At 45.1% G+C, this 23,245-nt stretch overlaps 1 protein-coding gene across 3 annotated transcripts in view; it reads left to right on the top strand.

Annotated features, from left to right (window-relative positions):
* Positions 1–23,245, top strand: part of itprid2 (ITPR interacting domain containing 2) — a 45,789-nt gene that overhangs the window by 5,020 nt on the left and 17,524 nt on the right. For 2 of the 3 annotated variants that reach the window (XR_005038820.1, XM_021579532.2), the window contains exons 2-8: positions 16,510–16,781; positions 17,057–17,099; positions 18,565–18,614; positions 19,281–19,334; positions 21,513–21,555; positions 21,715–21,813; positions 22,100–22,308. Coding sequence is in view for 2 of the 3 variants with exons in the window: in XM_021579532.2 (XP_021435207.2) it covers positions 16,577–16,781; positions 17,057–17,099; positions 18,565–18,614; positions 19,281–19,334; positions 21,513–21,555; positions 21,715–21,813; positions 22,100–22,308 (703 nt within the window). In the remaining variant the exon portion in view is untranslated. Of the gene's footprint in view, positions 1–15,866; positions 16,002–16,509; positions 16,782–17,056; positions 17,100–18,564; positions 18,615–19,280; positions 19,335–21,512; positions 21,556–21,714; positions 21,814–22,099; positions 22,309–23,245 lie in introns of those variants that run through there. The other variant, XM_021579533.2, reaches the window with a different exon arrangement.

The following is a 23,245-nucleotide window of genomic DNA, read 5'->3' as shown; positions in this document are numbered from 1 at the left end:
TAGCCGATTCCAGCACACGGAACCCAAACCGGCTGCGCGTGTGCTCCATCGTGCATAAATGTATTTTGTCCCCCCACACCAAACTCGATCACGACACGCAGGTTAAAATATCAAAACAAAACTCTGAACCAATTATATTAATTTGGGAACAGGTTGAAAAGCATTAAACATTTATGGCAATTTAGCTAGCTTGCTGTTGCTAGCTGATTTATCCTGGGATATAAACATTGAGTTATTTTACCTGAAATGCACAAGGTCCTCTACTCCAACAATTAATCCGCACATAAAACGGTCAACCAAATCGTTTCTAGTCATTTTTCCTCCTTCCAGGCTTTTTCTTCTCTTGACTTTATATTGGCAACTTTCATAAATTAGGTGCATTACCGCCACTGGCCTCGTTCGTCTTTCAGTCACCCACGTGGGTATTAGCAATGAGGAGTTGTCACGTGGGTACCTGCTTCTATAAACCAATGAGGAGATGGGAGAGACAGGACCTGCAGCGCGATCTGCGTCAGAAATAGAACTGCCTATTATTTTAGCCCTTGGCAACGCAGAAGCTCGTTGGCGCGTGCAATAATTGAATAATATAGATTTCTAAATGTATTTTGCAGCGCTCGCTACACGAGTGTAGTCAGCCTGTAAGTGTGTCGTTAGATGCTTTTTTTTGCCCTGCCGTGTCACTTTATGCACAGAAATCTCAGCTAAACAGAATCACATGGTTTATCCGCCTCTCTGTGACCGCCGATAACTTCAGAACAAAGTGGTCTGCAAATACAAACTTTCCAATGTCTTTGCAATTGATGCAAAAAAGCGACATAAAAATATTCTTCAAATGAAACTGAGATGACTGCATTAAAATATAAACAGTGGGCTCTATAGGGCTCTTTCAATCATATAGAAATACGTTTCATGTTCAGTCATTTGAGTTCTATTTTTGCAACTTGTAGGCTACTGGCTGTAATTTGTCTCAACATATTTCATGATGTGTAGCCTAATGTACGCATTTTTATTGGGTAAGCATTAGAATAAGCCGGCAGAATATTTGCAGCCATATGCTATAATATCGCTCTAGGAGCTGATCCGTCGTCAGTATTGTGAAATAATTATGTTATTAAGGAAAGAGTTGAAAGGAGAAAGCTGATCCGAGAGCAGTGCTCTCTTTCTTTCGATCCTATCAGTGTTCACCCATGCTCCAACGATGCACTTAGCGACCATTCGCTCTCTGCATGGTGTTTTGGGAAACGCATGTTACGTCTTCGGCCGTTGTAGGAAAGATGCATGGTTAAAACGTAAGCCTAAGTTCCATCACTATCGGGAATTTAGAACTTATTTGGTACACACTAATAACCTATGAAGCATGTATGAATGGGCTATGGGGTTGTGATGTTAAGTTGACTGCTGGTTCTGAGTCTGATACTGTCCTTTCACGCACACTGCTGTGAGAGAAGGATCTCAGCCCGTGCGAAATGACCAATCTGTAAACCAATGTTTCAGGTCAGTCAGCACATGAACCAATGTACAAGACGTTGTTATCAACATCAGTTAGTTCTCCATGGTTTGTTTGTCTGGCCTGCTTCAGGTCCTTGTAGTCACGTAGCACAGAAACAACACTGCTGAAGGGTGACGGGGGGGGGGGATTGTGATTGTGCGTGTGCTTGTGCGTGTGTTTTCTCAGTGCACTCTGAAGGTCTTGGGGCTCTGCTATGCCTGGACACAGGAAATGAAGTTGGCCTGAGTCCCACAAACAGAATAGCTCCCATTTACTGTAACCATGATAGGGGGGAGAGAGACGGGGTCAATACCAACGTGACATCTGGGGAGTAGTGTGGGTTGCTTTGTTTGTGATTTCCAGATGTACAAAACTTCAACCTCTCCATGCTGTTGATTTCTTCCTGTCACGCTGTCCTTTATGAAGGACTTTGAGGGATAATCCGGAATCTTGTAATCATGTTTTTGTGAAAGAACATCATAATTGCCATTGCCAGTAAGCCTCTATTTTGATTCATCTAGCTAAGTATTTGCAGGTGTACTGTAGCAGACTAAAGTCCTAAGAATTGTGGTTTTGCCTTCTCATTCCTATTTCATAACCAGGATTTATTTCAGCCAGTATCAGCAAGATGTCGAACAGCCAAGGAGAAACCGAACGCCATATTATTCAGAGCCATGTTTATCTTATGAAATAATTCATGCAATCACTGTAAAATGTAGCCAGCACATCTCTTACAGTACTACCACAGAGTTTCTAAACCCAGAGGCGCAACATCTTAAGACTTCCGGGAATGATTGCGAAATAGACCAAGCAGACCAGGCCGGGGTTTGGGATTGAAAATTAAAGTGCCAAATCTTCCATAGTTGTTAATTTTCTCAATCTAAAGGCGTAACCTTGATTCGAGCCAATGTCTTAATTAGCTCAACATGTTATTACTCTAACCTCGTGAAAGTGACAAACTGACATGTTTTCATTTATCAATAACAACTTTAACTGTTCATTCTCAGCTGTAATATGAAAATTAAGCCACTAATGTAACAATCCTCTGCCAGGTTTATTGCATTGCTACAGCTCTAATACCTCTTTGCCCATCTATCTCTCCTAGCCTCTTTCTCGCTCCATATGTTTGTTTCACACTAGTCAAACGGAAGCCCAGGGCAACGCTGACCTTGTTGGGTGTTAATGATTTGCAATATGATAATGCTGCTGGATGGTACATGGTGTGTTGCTGTGTTCTTGGCTGGTGGTGTAGCTTTGCTGGCCAGACAGGCAAACAGGCGGACATGTGAGCGGACAGGCAAACAGGCGGGCATAAGGAGAGGCAAACAGGCGGGCATGCAGACGTGTGGGCGGACAGGCAAACAGGCGGACATGTGAGCGGACAGGCAAACAGGCGGGCATGAGGACAGGCGGACCTGGGGACAGACAGGCGAGCGGACATGGGGACGGACAGGCGAGCGGACATGGGGACGGACAGGCGAGCGGACATGGGGACGGACAGGCGAGCGGACATGGGGACGGACAGGCGAGCGGACATGGGGAAGGACATGCGGACATGGGGAAGGACATGCGGACATGGGGAAGGACAGGCGGACATGGGGAAGGACAGGCGGACATGGGGAAGGACAGGCGGACATGGGGAAGGACAGGCGGACATGGGGAAGGACAGGCGAGCGGACATGGGGACGGACAGGCGAGCGGACATGGGGAAGGACATGCGGACATGGGGACGGACAGGCGGACATGGGGACGGACAGGCGGACATGGGGAAGGACAGGCGGACATGGGGACGGACAGGCGAGCGGACATGGGGAAGGACATGCGGACATGGGGCGGACATGGGGAAGGACAGGCGGACATGGGGACGGACAGGCGGACATGGGGACGGACAGGCGGACATGGGGACGGACATGGGGACGGACAGGCGGACATGGGGACGGACAGGCGGACATGGGGAAGGACAGGCGGACATGGGGACGGACAGGCGGACATGGGGACGGACAGGCGAGCGGACATGGGGAAGGACATACGGACATGGGGGCGGACAGGCGGACATGGGGACGGACAGGCGAGCGGACATGGGGAAGGACATGCGGACATGGGGGCGGACAGGCGGACATGGGGAAGGACAGTCGGACATGGGGACGGACAGGCGAGCGGACATGGGGAAGGACATGCGGACATGGAGGCGGACATGCGGGCGGACATGGGGACGGACTGACGGACATGTGGGCGGGCATGGGGACGGACGGGCGGGCGGGCATGGGGATGGACGGGCGGACATGCGGGCTTACATGGGGACGGACTGACGGACATGCGGGCGGACATGGGGACAGACGGGCGGACATGGGGACGGACTGACGGACATGCGGGCTTACATGGGGACGGACTGACGGACATGCGGGCGGACATGGGGACAGACGGGCGGACATGGGGACGGACTGACGGACATGCAGGCTTACATGGGGACGGACAGACCAACATGTGGGCGGGCATGGGGACGGACGGGCGGGCATGGGGACGGACGGGCGGGCATGGGGACGGACTGGCGGGCATGGGGGCGGACATGGGGACGGACATGCGGACATGGGGACGGACAGGCGGACATGCAGGCTTACATGGGGACGGACTGACGGACATGCGGGCTTACATGAGGACGGACAGACCGACGTGGGCGGGCATGGGGACGGACGGGCGGACATGGGGGCTTACATGGGGACGGACTGACGGACATGCGGGCGGACATGGGGACGGACGGGCGGACATGGGGACGGACGGGCGGACATGCGGGCTTACATGGGGACGGACTGACGGACATGCGGGCGGACATGGGGACGGACTGACGGACATGCGGGCGGACATGGGGATGGACTGACGGTCATGCGGGCTTACATGGGGACGGACAGACCGACATGTGGGCGGGCATGGGGACGGACGGGCGGACATGGGGACGGATGGGCGGACATGCGGGCTTACATGGGGACGGACTGACGGACATGTGGGCGGGCATGGGGACGGACAGACAAACATGTGGGCGGGCATGGGGACGGACGGGCTGGCGGGCATGGGGGCGGACATGGGGACGGACAGGCAGACATGCAGGCGGGCGGACATGCAGGCGGACATGGGGACGGACAGGCAGACATGCAGGCGGGCGGACATGCAGGCGGACATGGGGACGGACAGGCGGACAATAGTACAGGCGGACATGGGGACGGACAGGCGGACATGGGGACGGATAGGCGGACATGGGGACAGACAGGCAGGCGGCCTCAGGAGGTGAACACAGCACAGGACAATGTTCCCGGACTGTTTTTGGCAAAGAGGCAGTCAGTCTATCCAGTCCTCTCATTGTGGAAGTGCCCTGCAGGGGGCTTGGATAAAGGAGGCGCTGAAAAATGAATGTGCTGCAGATTGTGGAGCTGGTCGCTTTGAATTCCAATATGTTTTTCCGAGAAGCACTGTTAGTCTCATGTGACTCCAGACTCCCTCTCCTCAATTGACTCTCATGTCTGTCTGCAGGACTGGTCCAAGCTTTACAGTGAATTTGTGAGCATTAGGCAAAGCTCCAGAGAGATGCATGTAGATCTAATTAATGCTAAGATCAAGTAATTAAAGTGTTAGATAAATGACAAAATCACTGAATTCTAATTAGGCCGAAGTCATAATGCTGTTTTGCCAGACAGTGATATGTTACCGTCTCATAGATGGCCTTTGTAGTTTTATGGTTATTAATGGGTCTTATATGAAGCATGTGATCTGTAGATTAGGCCCATAAACTCTTAACTAGCCTAACCCCTGACCTCTGTCTTGCAAATGGTGAGTTGACTTTGCCTATAAAACATGTTATAAAGCCTGAAGATGCAGTAGGATAGCTCTAATGGTTTGTGTGTCCTTGTGTGTTGCTGGTGGGTGCATAGCAGAGCTCTCCCTACGCCTGTTCTCCTGTTCTTGTCCCTATAGCAGCATGTTCAGCATACAAAGTGTACCAGTGAGCAGGAACTATGAGGAAAGCGAACAGCCAGAGAGGAACTGAACAGTTTATTACAGTCCTGGTCATTAAGGCCGAGGGCCTAACTTCTAGCCTGCAGCTCATTGACAACATATGACTGAAACTCATGCGAAACTATGTTAAATGATCCTCATGGGTATTTATTTATTTATTTTACCTTTATTTAACTAGGCAAGTCAGTTAAGAACAAATTCTTATTTTCAATGACGGCCTAGGAACAGTGGGTTAACTGCCTGTTCAGGGGCAGAACGACAGATTTGTACCTTGTCAGCTCTGGGATTTGAACTTCCGGTTACTAGTCCAATGCTCTAACCACTAGGCTACCCTGCCGCCCCGGGTACTATATAACCACATGTTAAAACAATGTTTTCACTAATGTAATTACAGCATTATTACATCCGCAGGTATAAAAGCACTTTTAATGTAAAGTGTTACCCTGTTGGTCTCATGCTTCACCTGCATCAGCTGTGAGAGTGATTTTTGAATTGGGTTAAACTTGATAAACTAAACTTCCCCTGCCATTTTACGTGTAAATAACCTCCTGTAAACCAGGGTGTGGTTTGCCAACAGCAATCATTTTTCCACTGTCGCTCTCTAAATTAGGGCATTGTGATTTAGGCCTAGACTTAGGGTTGCATCCCAAATGCCACACTATTCCTTTTAATAGTGCACTACTTTTGAGCAGGGCCCCAAATGTGTGTGCTATATAGGGATTATGGGTGCCATTTGGGATGCAACCTTAGTGGTTACCTCTGGTCTGCTCGACTCTACAAGGGGATCGAGGGTTAAAGTGACAGAAACACTCACAACCACTCTCACTCTCAAGCTCACTCTCACTCACTGGAGAGTGTTTCCGCCATGTCAGTCCTGGAGCCTCTTGAGGTCAAGCACAGTTTGATCTTCCTCAAGATTTATCCAAGATGAATCTTACCTTCACATTGCCACAACAGCGCTTTGTTTAAATGGATGTGGAAACATAGGCCTGAGCTCTACCCTGTTGGAATGTGAGCTTCACTAAAATACCAATATGTGGAAGGACCATAAGCAATGGGTAAAAATGTTCCTAAATAAAGTGCAGTTTTTTACATATTTGAGTTATTTAGATGGAAATGTCAAAGTTAAATGATTTAGTAAGCGTTTGAGACTCTTCTTGACTTAGAAGGTGGATCATTCAGGTTTGTTCGGGATTTAGGCTACTTGAAACATATGTTAACATTGCCAAAGCAAGTGAAGTAGATAATATACAAAAGTGAAATAAACAATAAAAATGAACAGTTAGTTAAACATTACACCCACAGAAGTTCCTAAAGAATAAAGGCATTACAAATGTCATATGTGTGTTATATATATATATATATATATATATATATATATACACATACATACATACATACATACATACATACATACATACATACACAGACAGTGTATATACAATGCCGCTTTCCACACATACCTAGCCCCGCCCCCTGTCAAGGAGCACTTTTGTTGTTCCTCCACCACAAGACACTTCATGGTCAACAGAGCACATGCAATGTTGATGACAGCGATGCCTTTTTTCCCTTTGCTTCTTAATATAAATCCACTAGCGTTCTATAATTACACTTCATTTGTGTTTCTTACATCTGCGAACACCTAGTTTGTCTTTTCTTAGCAAGTTGGGCCTAAAGCGTGTTGGCTGCTAATGCTAATTGCTAGTTAGCTGGCTAGTTATCTAATAAATGCACTCAGTCAGAGCAAATGCAATTAGCTATACAGCCTGCTAATACCAGTGATGGTGTAGACCTAAATCAGCATTCAGCATATTGTTTGTGCATCAGTATCGTTTAAATCAAAGAGGAATACGTTAAGCATGAATATGTTAGCTACATGAAGTAGCTAAGAGAGAACATTAAATGTAGCCAAATATTATAGGGTCCCCTAGGAAACACTTGTCAACAATTATCCCTGGCGTTTTCATTCGTTGTCATGTCAAACAACACTGTATTCAAAGTGCCCACTATTATATTCTAACTATAGTATTGGAATAATTATTATATTTCCATGATTCCAACAGTTCACCCAAGTGTTTTGGCGCTATATCACAAGTCAAATCGCAATTGCAACATTTAGTTAAAAATAAGGCCTAGGTTGCTTGGCCTTAAGGCGCAACCCTACGCAGCAGTGTGGAAAGGATCTCAAATTAGTGCAGGAAGTAGCTGAAAACGCAGATAGTTTTTTTTTTTTGGGGGGGGGGGGGATTGGTGTAAGTTTTTAATTGAAGAGTATAAAACAATCCGAATGGAGAAAGACCTATTGAAATCACTAAGAATGTATTTGTTGCCACCCTTGTTGTCAGCAAATTTTAAATATTTTATTTAAAAAAAACTAAATACTGTCATACCATCCTATTATTATTTGAAATACTGTGATATGATATTTGGCCTATATTGGCCATCCCTACTATATTCATTAATTTTTATGACCTCAAAGGGCATGTAAGTATTGGATTCTTCAGGACTTGCATCTATGTTTATTAGGATTTAATGTGCATTTTACACAAGTTGCAATGATGGTGCTGATGATGGCACTGTAAATATAATCCTCCATAACTTCAAATGAACTGAATAAGGGTATACAAATTCAATTTCCCTTCTTTCATTTGTCTCTGATTCCAGTGTCTGTGTGATTTCCAAACAAGGAAACATGACAGCAACAGCTGGTCATCTTTGAGCGTTGGGTAATTTTTCATTATTTGGCCTACGTCACAGGCTACCCAAAGACACACCCCATCCCTGTCATGTTATTGAGTTGGTAGTTTAGCTCTATATATCGCCAGTCCTTAGTGCCTGTTGCTTTCAAATGGTCTTGGGGCTGGTTCCCTAAACTCCCTGGAGAACAAAGAGAAAGGCCACAGGAAGGTGACCCACCTCAGCCCTCCACTGATGCAGGTCGACGCCCTGCGCTACCCTGCTCTCTGAAACAATATCACAATAGAGAATGGAGGGTATTTGTGGCAGTCAGTGTGCTGCAATGGTAGCCAACTGCCCAAGTTGGTAGCTAGCTAGATGCTTTTGTCAGAAGAAAAGGTCAGGAGGCTGTGTGCGTGTGTATGTGTGTGACGAAGCAGTAAGGTGGCTGGAGGCCCAGGTATTCTGTTACCGTTCTAGACAAAGCAGGTGCGGCTCAGAACTGATGCTCCCTATATAGGGCTCTGGTCAAAAGTAGTTCACTGTGTAGGGAATAAGGTGTCATTTGGGATGCAGACTGCGTCATAATTGACCATAGAATGTTTGGATTTGTTGAACTTTGATCTGAACTTGATGAAAGAAGTTTGGCATAACGAAATGCCATTGTTGGCATGGATATAGCAGGCCTATTTTTCCAGAAGAAGTAGCCTATGTTCTTTATCATGTAACCTTTATTTGTAGGTCATTCTCATCTTAGATACATTTATTTCGTAAGAAAGAGCTGTAGTAAGATTCGATACTGCGGTTGACCCATTTTGACCAGCCATTTGAACACTGCTTAAGAAAACATCATAGTAGTGCTGCTGTGCAATGATGTTTGTTTTAAAAGGTCACGCATAACCGATAGATGGGAAAGAAGAAAAACAGCATAGTAGTTTGTCCCTAGAGGCAAGATCCTTGAGAAACTAGACAGAGAATTTTTATTTGTCGAGAAAACATAATTTGTCTTCTTGCTTTAAAGTTAACCCCCCACCCCACCCCAGAGACATACACACAACCCGAGGGGTTGGAAGCATGATTAAATAACTTATGTAGGCCTACACTCCTGAGTTGTCTGTTAAGTTCAGGATGTTTGCTCCTATGAGGACGTAACTGTTTACATGTTAACCTACTTGTTGACTAAGTGGAGTTCTTACTAACAAGTGCTTTGTTTTGTGTCGGGACTTGGGAGTTGATGCTTGGATCGTGTTCATTATGGTTCACCGTAGCAAAAGATTTTGCAATGGAACACTTAAACAAATGTTTCTTAATGGACAAGTTCATAAATGTTTTTATTCTAATTCATTGGATAGATGCAGTGAAATGTGTTGTTGGTCAGCCGTACAGCGCTCCTGGAGCATATTAGGGTTGATTGCCTTGCTCAAGGACACAATAGAGATTTTTCACATTGTCAGCTTGGGTATTCGAGCCAACAACCTTTCAGTTACTTGTCCAATGCTCTAACCACCTGGCTACCTGCCGCCTATATTCAGTTAGGACTTCGCTGCTTCACTCAGTTTCGGCGCATTTCCTTTTGTGCCTACTGGACACAACCCTGGTCTGAGTGTGTGTGTGTGTGTCTGTATCCAACAGTGCGGTGTCTTTGTCTATCTTTGTTGCTGTTCAGCAGCTTGGGTGTTTGGGACGTGGGGGCTGTCACATCACGATGACTGGATGGATGATCGGTCACATTTGGCCCATGATGTGGGAACTGAGACATCCTTAGTTCTGTTGAAAGGGGTCAGGGGGAAGAGGGGCTGATGTGTGTAGGGGGTGCAAACTGGGACCTAAATATAGATATCCTTTTTACAACATGTTTGGTCTTGAGGGGGTTTAATGTTAATAGGCGGGATAGCAGCAGAGTAGTGTTTATTCTGACTAAGCTGGACCAGCAGCAGAGTAGTGTTTATTCTGACCAAGCTGGACCAGCAGCAGAGTAGTGTTTATTCTGACCAAGCTGGACCAGCAGCAGAGTAGTGTTTATTCTGACCAAGCTGGACCAGCAGCAGAGTAGTGTTTATTCTGACCAAGCTGGACCAGCAGCAGAGTAGTGTTTATTCTGACCAAGCTGGGCCAGCAGCAGAGTAGTGTTTATTCTGACCAAGCTGGGCCAGCAGCAGAGTAGTGTTTATTCTGACCAAGCTGGGCAAGCAGAGACGTGCTGTAGGATACATACATACATACACACAGTTTTGTAGCACGCTCCCACTGAACTCCAGCTGTTCTGTTCTCTATGTCCTTGACTTCCAGCTCCAGCCCAGGTGTTTGCCATGGTCATTGTTGCTAAGCTCACATTTCCCCTCTAGTCTCTCTGTGCTGTGCTTGGTTTGTCTGCCTTTCAGACAGGGAAAGTCTGTACTCCGTACTAGAGGTCGACCGATTTAATCGGAATGGCCGATTTAATTAGGGACGATTTCAAGTTTTCATAACAATCAGAAATCGGTATTTTTGGGCGCCGATTTGCAGATTTTTATTTTTTAAATATTTTTTTGTACCTTTTATTTAACTAGGCAAGTCAGTTAAGAACACATTCTTATTTTCAATGACGGCCTAGGAACGCTGGGTTAACTGCCTTGTTCAGGGGCAGAACGACAGATTTTCACCTTGTCAGCTCAGGGTATACAATCTTGCAAACTTACAGTTAACTGTCCAAAGCAATAACGACCTGCCTCTCTCTCGTTGCACTCCACAAGGAGACTGCCTGTTATGCGAATGCAGTAAGCCAAGGTAAGTTGCTAGCTAGCATTGAACTTATTTTATAAAAAACAATCAATCATAATCACTAGTTAACTACACATGGTTGATGATATTACTAGATATTATCTAGCTTGTCCTGCGTTGCATATAATCTGACTGAGCATACAAGTATCTAAGTATCTGACTGAGCGGTGGTAGGCAGAAGCAGGCTCGTAAACATTCATTCAAACAGCACTTTCGTGTGTTTTGCCAGCATCTCTTTGTTGTGCGTCAAGCATTGCGCTGTTTATGACTTCAAACCTATCAACTCCCGAGATGAGGCTGGTGTAACCGAAGTGAAATGGCTGGCTAGTTAGCGTGCGCTAATAGCGTTTCATATGTCACTGGCTCTGAGCCTTCTAGTAGTTGTTCCCCTTGCTCTGCATGGGTAACGCCGCTTCGATGGTGGCTGTTGTCGTTGTGTTTCTGGTTCGAGCCCAGGGAGGATCGAGGAGAGGGACGGAAGCTATACTGTTACACTGGCAATAGTAAAGTGCCTATAAGAACATCCAATAGTCAAAGGTTAATGAAATACAAATGGTATAGAGGGAAATAGTCCTATAATTCCTATAATAACTACAACCTAAAACTTCTTACCTGGGAATATTGAAGACTCATGTTAAAAGGAACCACCAGCTTTCATATGTTCTCATATTCTGAGCAAGGAACTTAAACGTTAGCTTTCTTACATAGCACATATTGCACTTTTACTTTCTTCTCCAACACTTTGTTTTTGCATTATTTAAACCAAATTGAACATGTTCCATTATTTACTTGAGGCTAAATTGATTTTATTGATGTATTCAATTAAGTTAAAATAAGTATTCATTCAGTATGGTTGTAAACACAAAAAAAGTTGGCCGATTAATCGGTATCGAGTTTTTGGTCCTCCAATAATCGGTATCGGTGTTGAAAAATCATAATTGGTTGACCTCTACTCCATACAGCAATCCACTATTGTTCTGCAGTGTCAGCACTTTAAAAATATTTATAAGGAGGTAAGGACTGGAGACGACAGTTTCAAACGGCCTGGCCTAGCACACCCTGATACGAAATAGCTAGTATCTTTGCTCCAGGCAAGGGGTGTGTCCCAAATGACACACTATTCCCTATATAGTGCATTACTTTTGACCAGTGTCCATAGAGGTCTGGTCCAAAGTAGTGCACAATGTAGGGAATAGGATGCCATTTGGGGTGTATCCAAGGCGTTGTTAGTCAGTTTGGGTGTCTGATCCGGTGGATAGGCCTATAAGTGCAAAGAGTGATTATCAACACAGTTGCTATAATAAAGCGACCCCTCACTACACTAATCCGTGTTGGCCTCCTTCCTTCTTTCTCATCTTATCTGCATATGAGACTCTGCATCTGTGTATATTTGGGCTCAGAGATGATTTAAGCTGCTAGATTACTTCCTGTGTCTCAGGGTACGTACCAAATGGCCCCCTGTTCCCTATATAGTACACTATAGGGCCATGGTCAAAATAAGTGCACTATATAGGGAATAAGGTGCCATTTGGGATGTAGGCACTGCCTCTTAGGCCAAAAATCAGGATCTGTCTTCATGAAGCACAATGAATGAATGCTGTTCGCCTGGGTTCTCTGTAACTGATTGTCCGCTGTCCCCACCAAGGCTGTCCCCATGCCATCCACAGCTGTACTGTTGTCGAGTAGTGTAGCAAGCGAGAGGAAAAGCACATCAGTCATGGCACTGACAGACAGTGGTTACCTGTCCATCTCACTCCCTCACGCTCTCACACACACACACCTGTTCTTCCTGTCCCACTGAAGAGAATACCCTAAGAAAGAGAAATGATGAGAGGTGGAAGAGTTATGAGGCAAGATGGCTTTGTCATGTGCAGCACACAGTTGGGCTGACTGATCTGTCTGTTGTCGAGCCTCCCTCTCTCCCATATCTCTCTCAATCTCTCATAGGCAGTGGAAGGAGAAGGCCTTTGCCCTCACTGAGTTGGGAGGCAGTTATTTAGATAAAGGGGAGCTTCCCCAATCCGTCTTCCCAACCTGTACCCATTTAAAGCAGAGTATGTAGCCTTGTACAGACATGATTGTTTAGTAAAGTGGATGTTTTTCCACAGGTCTAAAATGGAGTGGAGAGAGGAAGGCTGGGGGTTGTGATTACAGCTGAAGAATATCCCATTCCCTCCATTTCAAAGATGGACTGGAAACTGTTGCTTTGTATATCATTACATTTACATTTGAGTCTTTTAGGGTTCGGTGCCTTGCTCAAGGACACATCGACAGATTTTTCAGTCTGCGCAGGGATTTTAACCAGCAACCTTTCGTTTACTGGCCCACCGCTCTTAACCGCTAGGCTAACTGCCGCCCGTATACTGCCAAGTCGCCAACCAATGTTGAAGGCTATGTCTAGAACTTCACTATTATGGATTCAGTGTCGAGCCTGTGGTATGATTGATTGGGATGTTTTGCTTGGGAACATGGCCTAATATGGGGAGATACTTCCTCCAGAAGTAAAAGCTTCCCCCAAGTGGATGTGACACCTACTCCCGTTGCCTGCTGCCCTCCTGCTTGGATTCCACCTGGCGAGCTGTGTTGGTCTTTACTGAGACGTGGTTAAGGAAGAGTGTTTTGAATACTGATGTTAACCTTTCTGGTAATAACAATTTTTCGGAAATGTACATACACCTTAACCAAATACATTTAAACTCAGTTTTTCACAATTCCTGACATTTAATCTTAGTAAAAATTCCCTATCTTCAGGTCAGTTAGGATCACCACTTTAAGAATGTGAATTGTCAGAATTATAGTAGACAGTGATTTATTTCAGCTTTTATATCTTTCATCACATTCCCAGTGGGTCAGAAGTTTACATACACTCAATTAGTATTTGGTAGCATTTCCTTTATATTGTTTAACTTGTGTCAAATGTTTCAGGTAGCCTTCCACAAGCTTCCCACAATAAGTTGGGTGAATTTTGGCCCATTCTTCCTGACAGAGCTGGTGTAACTGAGTCAGGTTTGTAGGCCTCCTTGCTCGCACACACTTTTTCAGTTCTGCCCACACATTTTCTATAGGATTGAGGTCAGGGCTTTGTGCTGGTCACTCCAATACCTTGACTTTGTTGTCCTTAAGCCACTTTGCCACAACTTTGGAAGTATGCTTGGGGACGTTGTCCATTTGGAAGACCCATTTGCGATCAAGCTTTAACTTCCTCACTGATGTCTTGAGATGTTGCTTCAATATATCCACACAATTTCCTTTCCTCATGATGCCATCTACTTTGTGAAGTTCACCAGTCCCTCTTGCAGCAAAGCACCCCCACAACATGATGCTGCCACCCCCGTGATTCACGGTTGGGATGGTGTTCTTCGGCTTGCAAGCCTCCCCCTTTTCCCTCCAAATTTAACAATGGTCATTATAGCCAACAGTTCTATTTTTGTTTTATCAGACCAGAGGACATTTCTCCAAAAAGTACAATCTTTGTCCCCATGTGCAGTTGCAAACCGTAGTCGGGCTTTTTTATGGCGGTTTTGGAGCAGTGGCTTCTTCCTTGCTAAGGAGCCTTTCAGGTTATGTCGATATAGGACTCGTTTTACTGTGGATCTAGATACTTTTGTTCCGGTTTCCTCCAGCATCTTCACAAGGTCCTTTGCTGTTGTTCTGGGAATGATTTGCACTTTTCGCACCAAAGTACGTTAATCTCTAGGAGATAGAACGCGTCTCCTTCTTGGGCGGTATGATGGCTGCGTGGTCCCGTGTACTATTGTTTGTACAGATGAACGTGGTACCTTCAGGCGTTTGGTTCATATTTGGGAGCAATTTCCAGACTTGTGGAGGTCTACAATATTTTTTTCTCTGAGATCTTGGCTGATTGCTTGATTTTCCCATGATGTCAAGCAAAGAGGCACTGAGTTTGAAGGTCTGCCTTGAAATACATCCACAGGTACACCTCCAATTGACTCAAATTATGTCAATTAGCCTATCAGAAGCTTCTAAAGCCATGACATCATTTTCTGGAATTTTCCAAGCTGTTTAAAGGCACAGTCAACTTAGTGTATGTAAACTTCTGATTCACTGGAATTGTGATACAGTGAAATAATCTCTGTAAACAATTGTTGGAAAATTTACTTGTCATGCACAAAGTAGATGTCCTATCCGACTTGCCAAAACTATAGTTTCTTAACAAGAAATTTGTAGAATGGTTAAAAAACGAGTTTTAATTAGTCCAATCTAAGTGAATCTGAAGTTTACATAAGAATATGTACATATTCTTATTCATTCCTTTACACTTCTGTGTATAAGGTAGTTGTTGTGAAATTGTTAGATTACATGTTAGAAATTGCTGCACGGTCGGAACTAGAAGCACAAGCATTTCGCTACACTCGCATTAACATCTACTAACAATGTTTATGTGACCAATAAAATTTAATTTTATTTGAAATAAAAATTATTGTGCTGGACTGGACTGGATTGTGTTGACACATTCTCAGATAATGTATTTGACATCAGAAAACCCCGTGTTTTAAATTGATCGACACCTGTCATCAAGATGTCTCACTGTACTTCATTGAAAGAGGCAAGCCTATTTGTTGTTTTTGTACTGACCACTTTTTAGATTCCCACACGTCTATTGCTAGCCGTCACTGCCATCGGTTTGTTTGGAAAGCAGAGTGATCGTCTGTGTTGTTTAGTCACATTCCTTAATTCAGATGATTACTCTGGAAATAGAAGTAACCTAATAATAGCCTCCTTCATTTGTCCATTGGGGTCTGGCTTCTACACTCCAGTGAGAACTCCATTGGTCTCCATTTATCCCTCCCTTCAGAAAATAGCTGATCCACAACAGGAAACAACTCGTAATCTTTTAACTAAACAGACATTTCCTGCTCCAGTTGTTGTCAGTTGGACTTCTAGCTCTCATTAGCTCCTCTGTACTCATCCATCCTTACTGCCTGCCCTCTGTCCCATATCTCTGCCTGGCTGGGAAGGCACTACTTTTAAGTGACATTTCAGACTGCTTTGGAATTATTCTTAGGATTCTTAGGATACTAGTTCTGGAGGAAGGAGGAATACCCACCAGGTATTATTAGTGTCTCATTTCATGCATATTGTTTTGTTGTTTTGCTTCTTGCCGAGGTTATCACATGTATTAATTTGGTGTTCTGCTCTTAATTCGTTTAGCCATCGAAGTTATGGAAAGAAACAAATTGTGTAGTCTTGTTTTTCATTGTTTGTATAATAACTTATTTTCCTAAGTCGATTTTGTTATTGGATTATTGGACATTTGCTTGTTTCCAGCTCAATGTTACTGTCATTCCATGCTGTGGCTGTTCTGTTAGCATACATGGTTATCATGCAGTTTGATCTATTACAGGCCTTGCCAGGTTTGCAGAGCTTTCCTTCTAGAATGAAATGGTGTGTCCTTGGCGTGCCCGTGTGTGTGTGTGTCCTCCCAGTGTGGTGTGATGTAACCTAGCATATTTAGAGAGCCGTACAAAACTCGGTAATAAAGTAGTCATAAATTACTAAAGAGGAGGCTTGGCTTCCATTTAGTCTCATGACTCCCCCCTCCCTCCTCTCTACTGCAGGTGACTTGCCCCTCGCTGTAGCAACACAGCCTGTGGAGAAGAGGAAGAGTGGATCCAGGAGAGGACCATGGAGCAGTGTGAGACTTCTGCGAGCCCCAGCAGGGATCACCCATGGAAGGCAGCGACCATGAAGAGGATGGCCTGGGCCCAGAGCAGAGACTCCTGGCAGGGCCCCTCTGAGAGTCAGGACACCCAGGATCAGGAGGGTTGCAGCGAGGAGATGGTGTCCCCGGAGCCCACCATGGAGACGACGGCCCCCGCCGAGGAGCCAGGTACGTTGGGAAGAGCTACAGAGGGAGCAGCAGACAGAAATAATTCTGGTTTGGGTTTTTGACGGCTTGATATATAGCAGCATGGAAGTCATGATTAAACAATAAACCCTACTTTAAGGTCGTATTGCTCTATTAGTAACTAGCCCAAAAAGGAATGAAATCCTCCAACGGCAAACTGTTTATTTAGACGTTTGAATCTAGTTGTTATGGACATTGTAGAATTGTTCCAGGCAGTATGATGTTATATAGGAATTGTACATGTTTTCTTCTCTCAGGGCGCTTCCCTAACAAGATTGCAAGCTGGCTCAAGGACTGCAGGTATAGTAATGTTGTGTCATAATGAAACCTCTACGTTGACATGTAAATTGACATTAGGGCACACAATGGACAACGTTGTAAACCGTTGTGCAACAGAAAGCGAAAATTTGTGTTTCTTATTGGACCAGTAGCCCCTCTTTGTTTCAATTGTTTTTTTTTCAGTTTGATGTCTAATGAACACAGAAGACAGGGCCCTGGTAAAGCCCTTAATAATGACAGAGAAAGAGCAGCATAGCAACCATGTATTGTGTTTCCTTGTATCTGGAAGCTGCTGTGGTCCAGCTCTCACTTTGTCAGACATGTTATATTTGCTTTGTGAAGGCCGTGCTCTTTATGCTGCTATCTATGCCTTTGGGAAGTTTTTCCGTTAGCCCAGGGCCTATGTTATCAGCAACTGGTCTGGTCTTGTTCTACTGCCTCAAGTTGATTCAACAAACATTACCATGGAACTTAGAATCTGGTTATTGAGTCAAATTCTAGATGGTAAAAAATCCCCCCCCAAAACCGATGTATGTGAGCAAGACGGAGTGATGAAGAGAAAGAGCAAACAGAAAGTCGCATGATGTTGATCATGAGCGTTTACACAATGTCAATGTCTCTTTATGAAATGTTTATGTCATATGACTGGTGCTGGTATAGGCCTTCAGACGTGTCAGGTGTCTGTTAACCTAGATGTTACTAGTGCCGGGGCCATGCCAGTATCGTGATACTCATTAGTATCATGGCAAGGACACAAAACATTTCTTTAAGAAAACAGCCCTGATGTTGGAAACATCATGTTGTTACCCAGAGTCATGTATTTATTTACAAAGATATAGAACACAATATTTTACATACAGCAGGTTTTTAAAGGACCAAATAGTTAGCTCTACTTTGTGTTTTCATTTTTGCCTTGGAAAAAATATTGCAATGCTGGTATTGTCCCAGTCCTAGATGTTACATGAGCAGAAAGCATATCAACTTGACTTGGTCTGACTCACTCAGTATAGAAGTATAGTTCCATCAGAGTACAGTAGGACATCAGAAAGCCTATAGACCTGCTTAGGTCTGGGACAGTGACCATATGAAGTTGTTTGATCTGTTGACCTAGAGGTGAGCTAGGAGCGTCATGGCGCAGTGTTAGGGATGTTGTGCCACGTTGCTATCTTTAGCCCTTAGACTTAGAGCCTTGTGTTTGACTTGCTGTTTTTTCTCACAATGCTCAGCCAGACTTGACTTAGTGTACAGGAAGGCCTGGATAAAACTAACAGTGGAGATTGGAGGCTCTGTTACTGTTCTGTGACTGGTAACATGACAGGCACTGTCTAGTACTACTGTGGATGTAGACCTACTGTATCTGTGGATGTATAGTATATTGATCATGCTTATATGGTTAGTTGACTAATAGTAAGAAACAGTTGTAGTGTTTGTATATGTCTCTGTGTTGTAGACACTGGTGTCTCTAACAGTGTGTGTCTCTTCACAGGACTCCTCTTGGGGCGTCTTTGGATGAGCAGAGCAACATGCAGTCCAAGGGTGAATTTCCCTCTCCTACAACACCAGTCATATGCTATACAACTGTAACTCTCCAATGGAAAAAGAGAATGTGTGTTAGTGTATCTGTGCAGATGGTGTGTGTGTGTATGTGTGTGTGTGTGGGTCAAGGGGGTGTTTGTGGAGTATTCTGCAACTCACTTTCTCACCACACCTTGCAGCCCTAGTGAACTTTGGAGTGTTCTGTAACCAGCTGCTTTACACATCCACCCACACACCAGTTACCAGTTGGTAGCTTTCTCAAACTCTGTCGCTCAGGTCATCTTATTGTCCTTCTAAACCGAAGTAAGAAACAGAGCCAGGCACGATGTGAGTATCCTCAACTGAAAGGAATAACATTTGGATTCCCTGCATTTGCTTTAGTCTTCTGGGTGATGTGAACCTACATGTGCAGCTGGTGCTATCTACAGTAGGTTTACCAACCAGCCATGGTAAATATTTCTCCTAACCAAGCGTAACTATTTGTCGTGGTTTGAAGTGTCTGTCTGTAGTACTACTACAGCTACTCTGTTTCAAATGTCTTCAGTTAACCATGTCCATTGTGTTTTACAGGCACGTGCAGACGCTTTTATGTGAATGGTTATTTAGTCTATTGTAGGTTATAAGTGCTGTTTGAGGGCTTCATGAAAGATCTTCTGTACTTCACAGGAGTGATGAAGAATGGATGCAGCTTTGAAGACGACTTGTCTCTGGGAGCTGAGGGTGGGTAACTTCTCTCTCTGTGTCTCTCTCTGTGCGTGTGTCTCTCTGTCACTAGAGCAATATGACCTAGAATCACACTGCTGCTACGGCAGTTTTACGATGCTTTTTGCTGTTTTGAGAGAGACTAGAGCTGAATCCCAAATGACGCCCTGCTCCCTATATATTATAGTGCACTTCTGGCTGGGTCCTGGTCAAAAGTAGTGCTCTTAATAGGCAATAGAGTGCCATTTGAGACACGGCCTAGAAATCTGTGTCCAAACAATTGTGAGCTGGAAGCTTCTTGTTGTTGAAGTGATTTGCCTCTTTAGTTTTTACTAAAGCTGCAATAGGACCTTGGGAGTACTCCCTGCTGTTACTGATCTTTATGAGTGGACGTGCACATGAGGACTCAAGGACACACACCTAGCTTTCCCAGTCAAAAGGAAAGGAGAGCAGAGCAGTGTGATCAGATAGCATATCTAGCTCTCATTTCACCCTCTGGGTGACCTGCCTGTTGGTGGAGGAGTAGAGGAGGATAAATAATGAAAGAGTGGATCTATCTCAGTTTAAACTGTCTCCTCGGACCTAAATAAGAACATACATGAGCTTTTATGTCCTCTGGCCCTGCTATACAGCTATTTTCTACTCCCCCATGATAACTATCTGGTCTGTTCCTCAACACTTCCCTCTTCTCAAGTCACATAGTTGTAGGCTTACCGTGTATAGAGCAGTGTCCTGTTGTCACTTGCAGACCTTCATACTTTTAGCGTTTGCTTTAGGCGCCTGGAGTGCCAGATGAGTTTGTGCTTTTAATGTCTCATTCTTCCATTGAAACAGCTGTACTGATGTATGCTCCCTAATTTGCTACCGTTTGTTTTTTGTCTCTGAGAGATGGGGTCAGTCAGATTTTGTACTTGCCCGCATGGTTGCACTCCACACATTACTATTGTGTTTGTGCAGACCAGAGGCGGTGGGAGGTAGTTACTGTGTCGTGCTGGGGTTGGCTCCTGTTATGGTCTGCTCTGACCTGCTTAGTCTCAGGTTGTGGCCCAACTGGCACCCTATTCCCTATATAGGGCTCTGGTCAAAAGTAGTGCTCTAAATAGGGAATAGGGTGCCATTTGGGACATACAAATACAGTGAAGCAAAGGAAAGGGACCTAGTCATACCTGAGATCCGTCTTCCATTGTGACCATGTCATGCTACAAGTCTCAACAGGCACCTGTATGATGGCCCTTCTGGCTCCAATCCACTCCATCAGTGAGTAGCAACAACTTACTGTTAACAGGCTAACACGCACAACAATAGTCATTCAATGGAAAAGCATGCTTTGATGATAATCGAGCTCTTTGAGGCTGAAGAACCAGTTAGGCTGATTTGAGTTTGTTCAGTTTCAGGCAACTGACAGACAACGTGTACTCTCCTGTCTCTGTCTTCACCAGACCCAGGCACTATTAGAAATCTTTTAAATACTTTCAGTGTTTGTTCTAGCCTGCCCGGAGTGCCATATGGGCGGGGTTTACAGTTGTGTGGACGATTCTATTGGTCCATCAAGCCAAGCAAACTCAACCATGCACAGTATTTTGAAATGATTTAGAATAGTGTTTGATCCCAGCTCTGGTCTCCACACTAAGACTTCTGAGGATTGCCCACAGTCATCAGTTTGCATTCTTTATGTCACTAAGACAACCTGGAAGAGGCCTTCAGACTGAGAGAAGGATTATCTTCTGACAGATGAGGCCAGTCCATACTTCAGGAGCACTTTCTCTCTGTCTCTACTGTACTCCATAATTCTGTCATTATGTTCCTTGCTGTCTCAGAGCTGAGGCTTTTGTTATTTTCTGGGGATTGTCATTTTGACTCTGGCCTCTTTCCCTTATATCATATGTGGAAGAGAAGGCATGTTAGATGTGGTTTCTTGTAAAAATAAATATATATATATATATTTTTACAAAGGTAGACATTTATTGTTGCTTTTCTATGATTTTTGACAGTGTATAACGTTAGATTTCGACAGATGGACTTTGGAGAGAAATGCAAGAATCAGCAATAACTGTATATAGTTAGTTGACCAAAGCACACAGCAGCATACAAAGCTCCTGTATTCAACTCTATCTTCCTCTCTCTCCCTCCCTCCTTCCCCCACTCTCTCTTCCCCCTCTTTCCTTCTCCCTCCCTCTCTCTTTAACCTCCCTGCAGCCAACCACCTTCAGCCCAACAGTGCCAAAGCAGAGACACCCTGGTAAGTGAGACTGTGAGACCCCCCTTTATGCTATTGGCCACTCCTCACCCCCCTCCTCAGTTCTCACCACCCTCAGTTCAGTCTTATGCAGTAGTCTTACTGCCTGTGGCTGTGGTGTGACTCGTGTACTGATCACTGCATGCCCACTCTGCTCTTCAGCTATGGAATGCCTGCGAAGGACAAGAGGAGCCAGTTCCGGCAGAAAGGCAGGAGTATGAACTCAACGGGATCAGGGAAGAGCAGCACCACTGTGTCCAGGTGAGCAGACAAGTAGACAGGCCCTGAGCCAAGAGCTGTGGTTTGGGGATGACAATCCCTGTAACTGGGACATTTCAGTTCAGGTCTCAAGAAAAACCGAAAAGCAGACATATAATAGATCAAGTTTAATACAATATTGGGTCTGATTTTAGCCAGATGTACTCTGTTAAAGCTCAGGTTTTTCTTTTGACTTAACCTCACTAGCTACATCATTTGCTGTGGAGTGCTGTTATATATGCTTTCATACTTGGAGTCCTGTAATACATGGTTTGTGTGTTCTGTCCAGTGTGTCTGAGTTGTTGGACCTCTATGAAGAAGATCCAGAAGAGATCCTGTATAACCTGGGGTTCGGCCGGGAGGAGCCGGACATCGCCTCTAAGATCCCCACGCGCTTCTTCAACGGCTCCTCCGGAGCTAAGGGCATCGACATCAAGGTCTATCTGGGAGCACAGCTGCAACGCATGGAGATGGAGAACCCCAACTATGCCCTGACAAGTACCAGCTTTAACTTGCTTTTTTCTCATACACTTTGTGCGTCTCCAGCTTTACCTCTCTTTGTGTGTCTTCCTCGCTCTGTCTGTTTCTCTAGCTTTCTTCGAGCTGTGAGAACACTGCTCATATTGCTGTTCACTGCTATAAAATGGTCCAGACAGACAACAATGTACAACCTACGTACATGCAGACAAATGGGTAGTGATGAAGGAATATGGATAGAAAGTGTCAGTTGGGTGCGGAGCAGCGGGGTGATGGTACGGTGGTGTGGTGGGGATGTTGGTAGTGTTTGAGTGGGTGAGTGGGTGATGGTACGGTGGTGGGGTGGGGATGTTGGTAGTGTTTGAGTGGGTGATGGTACGGTGGTGGGGTGGGGATGTTGGTAGTGTTTGAGTGGGTGATGGTACGGTGGTGTGGTGGGGATGTTGGTAGTGTTTGAGTGGGTGATGGTACGGTGGTGGGGTGGGGATGTTGGTAGTGTTTGAGTGGGTGAGTGGGTGATGGTACGGTGGTGGGGTGGGGATGTTGGTAGTGTTTGAGTGGGTGATGGTACGGTGGTGGGGTGGGGATGTTGGTAGTGTTTGAGTGGGTGATGGTACGGTGGTGTGGTGGGGATGTTGGTAGTGTTTGAGTGGGTGATGGTACGGTGGTGTGGTGGGGATGTTGGTAGTGTTTGAGTGGGGGATGGTACGGTGATGTGGTGGGGATGTTGGTAGTGTTTGAGTGGGTGATGGTACGGTGGTGTGGTGGGGATGTTGGTAGTGTTTGAGTGGGGGATGGTACGGTGGTGGGGTGGGGATGTTGGTAGTGTTTGAGTGGGGGATGGTACGGTGGTGTGGTGGGGATGTTGGTAGTGAGTTGGGAGTAGTGATGGTATTACTTTGACTCCAAGTATCGATTTGCAATTTAAGAAATAATAATTCTAGGTAGCATTAGCTAG

Source organism: Oncorhynchus mykiss, chromosome 22 (assembly GCF_013265735.2).
Source record: "Oncorhynchus mykiss isolate Arlee chromosome 22, USDA_OmykA_1.1, whole genome shotgun sequence".
In the NCBI taxonomy this organism is placed as follows: Eukaryota; Metazoa; Chordata; class Actinopteri; order Salmoniformes; family Salmonidae; genus Oncorhynchus; species Oncorhynchus mykiss.
The sequence above is the reverse complement of the archived record's forward strand: the minus strand, read 5'-3'. Positions and strand labels throughout refer to the sequence as shown.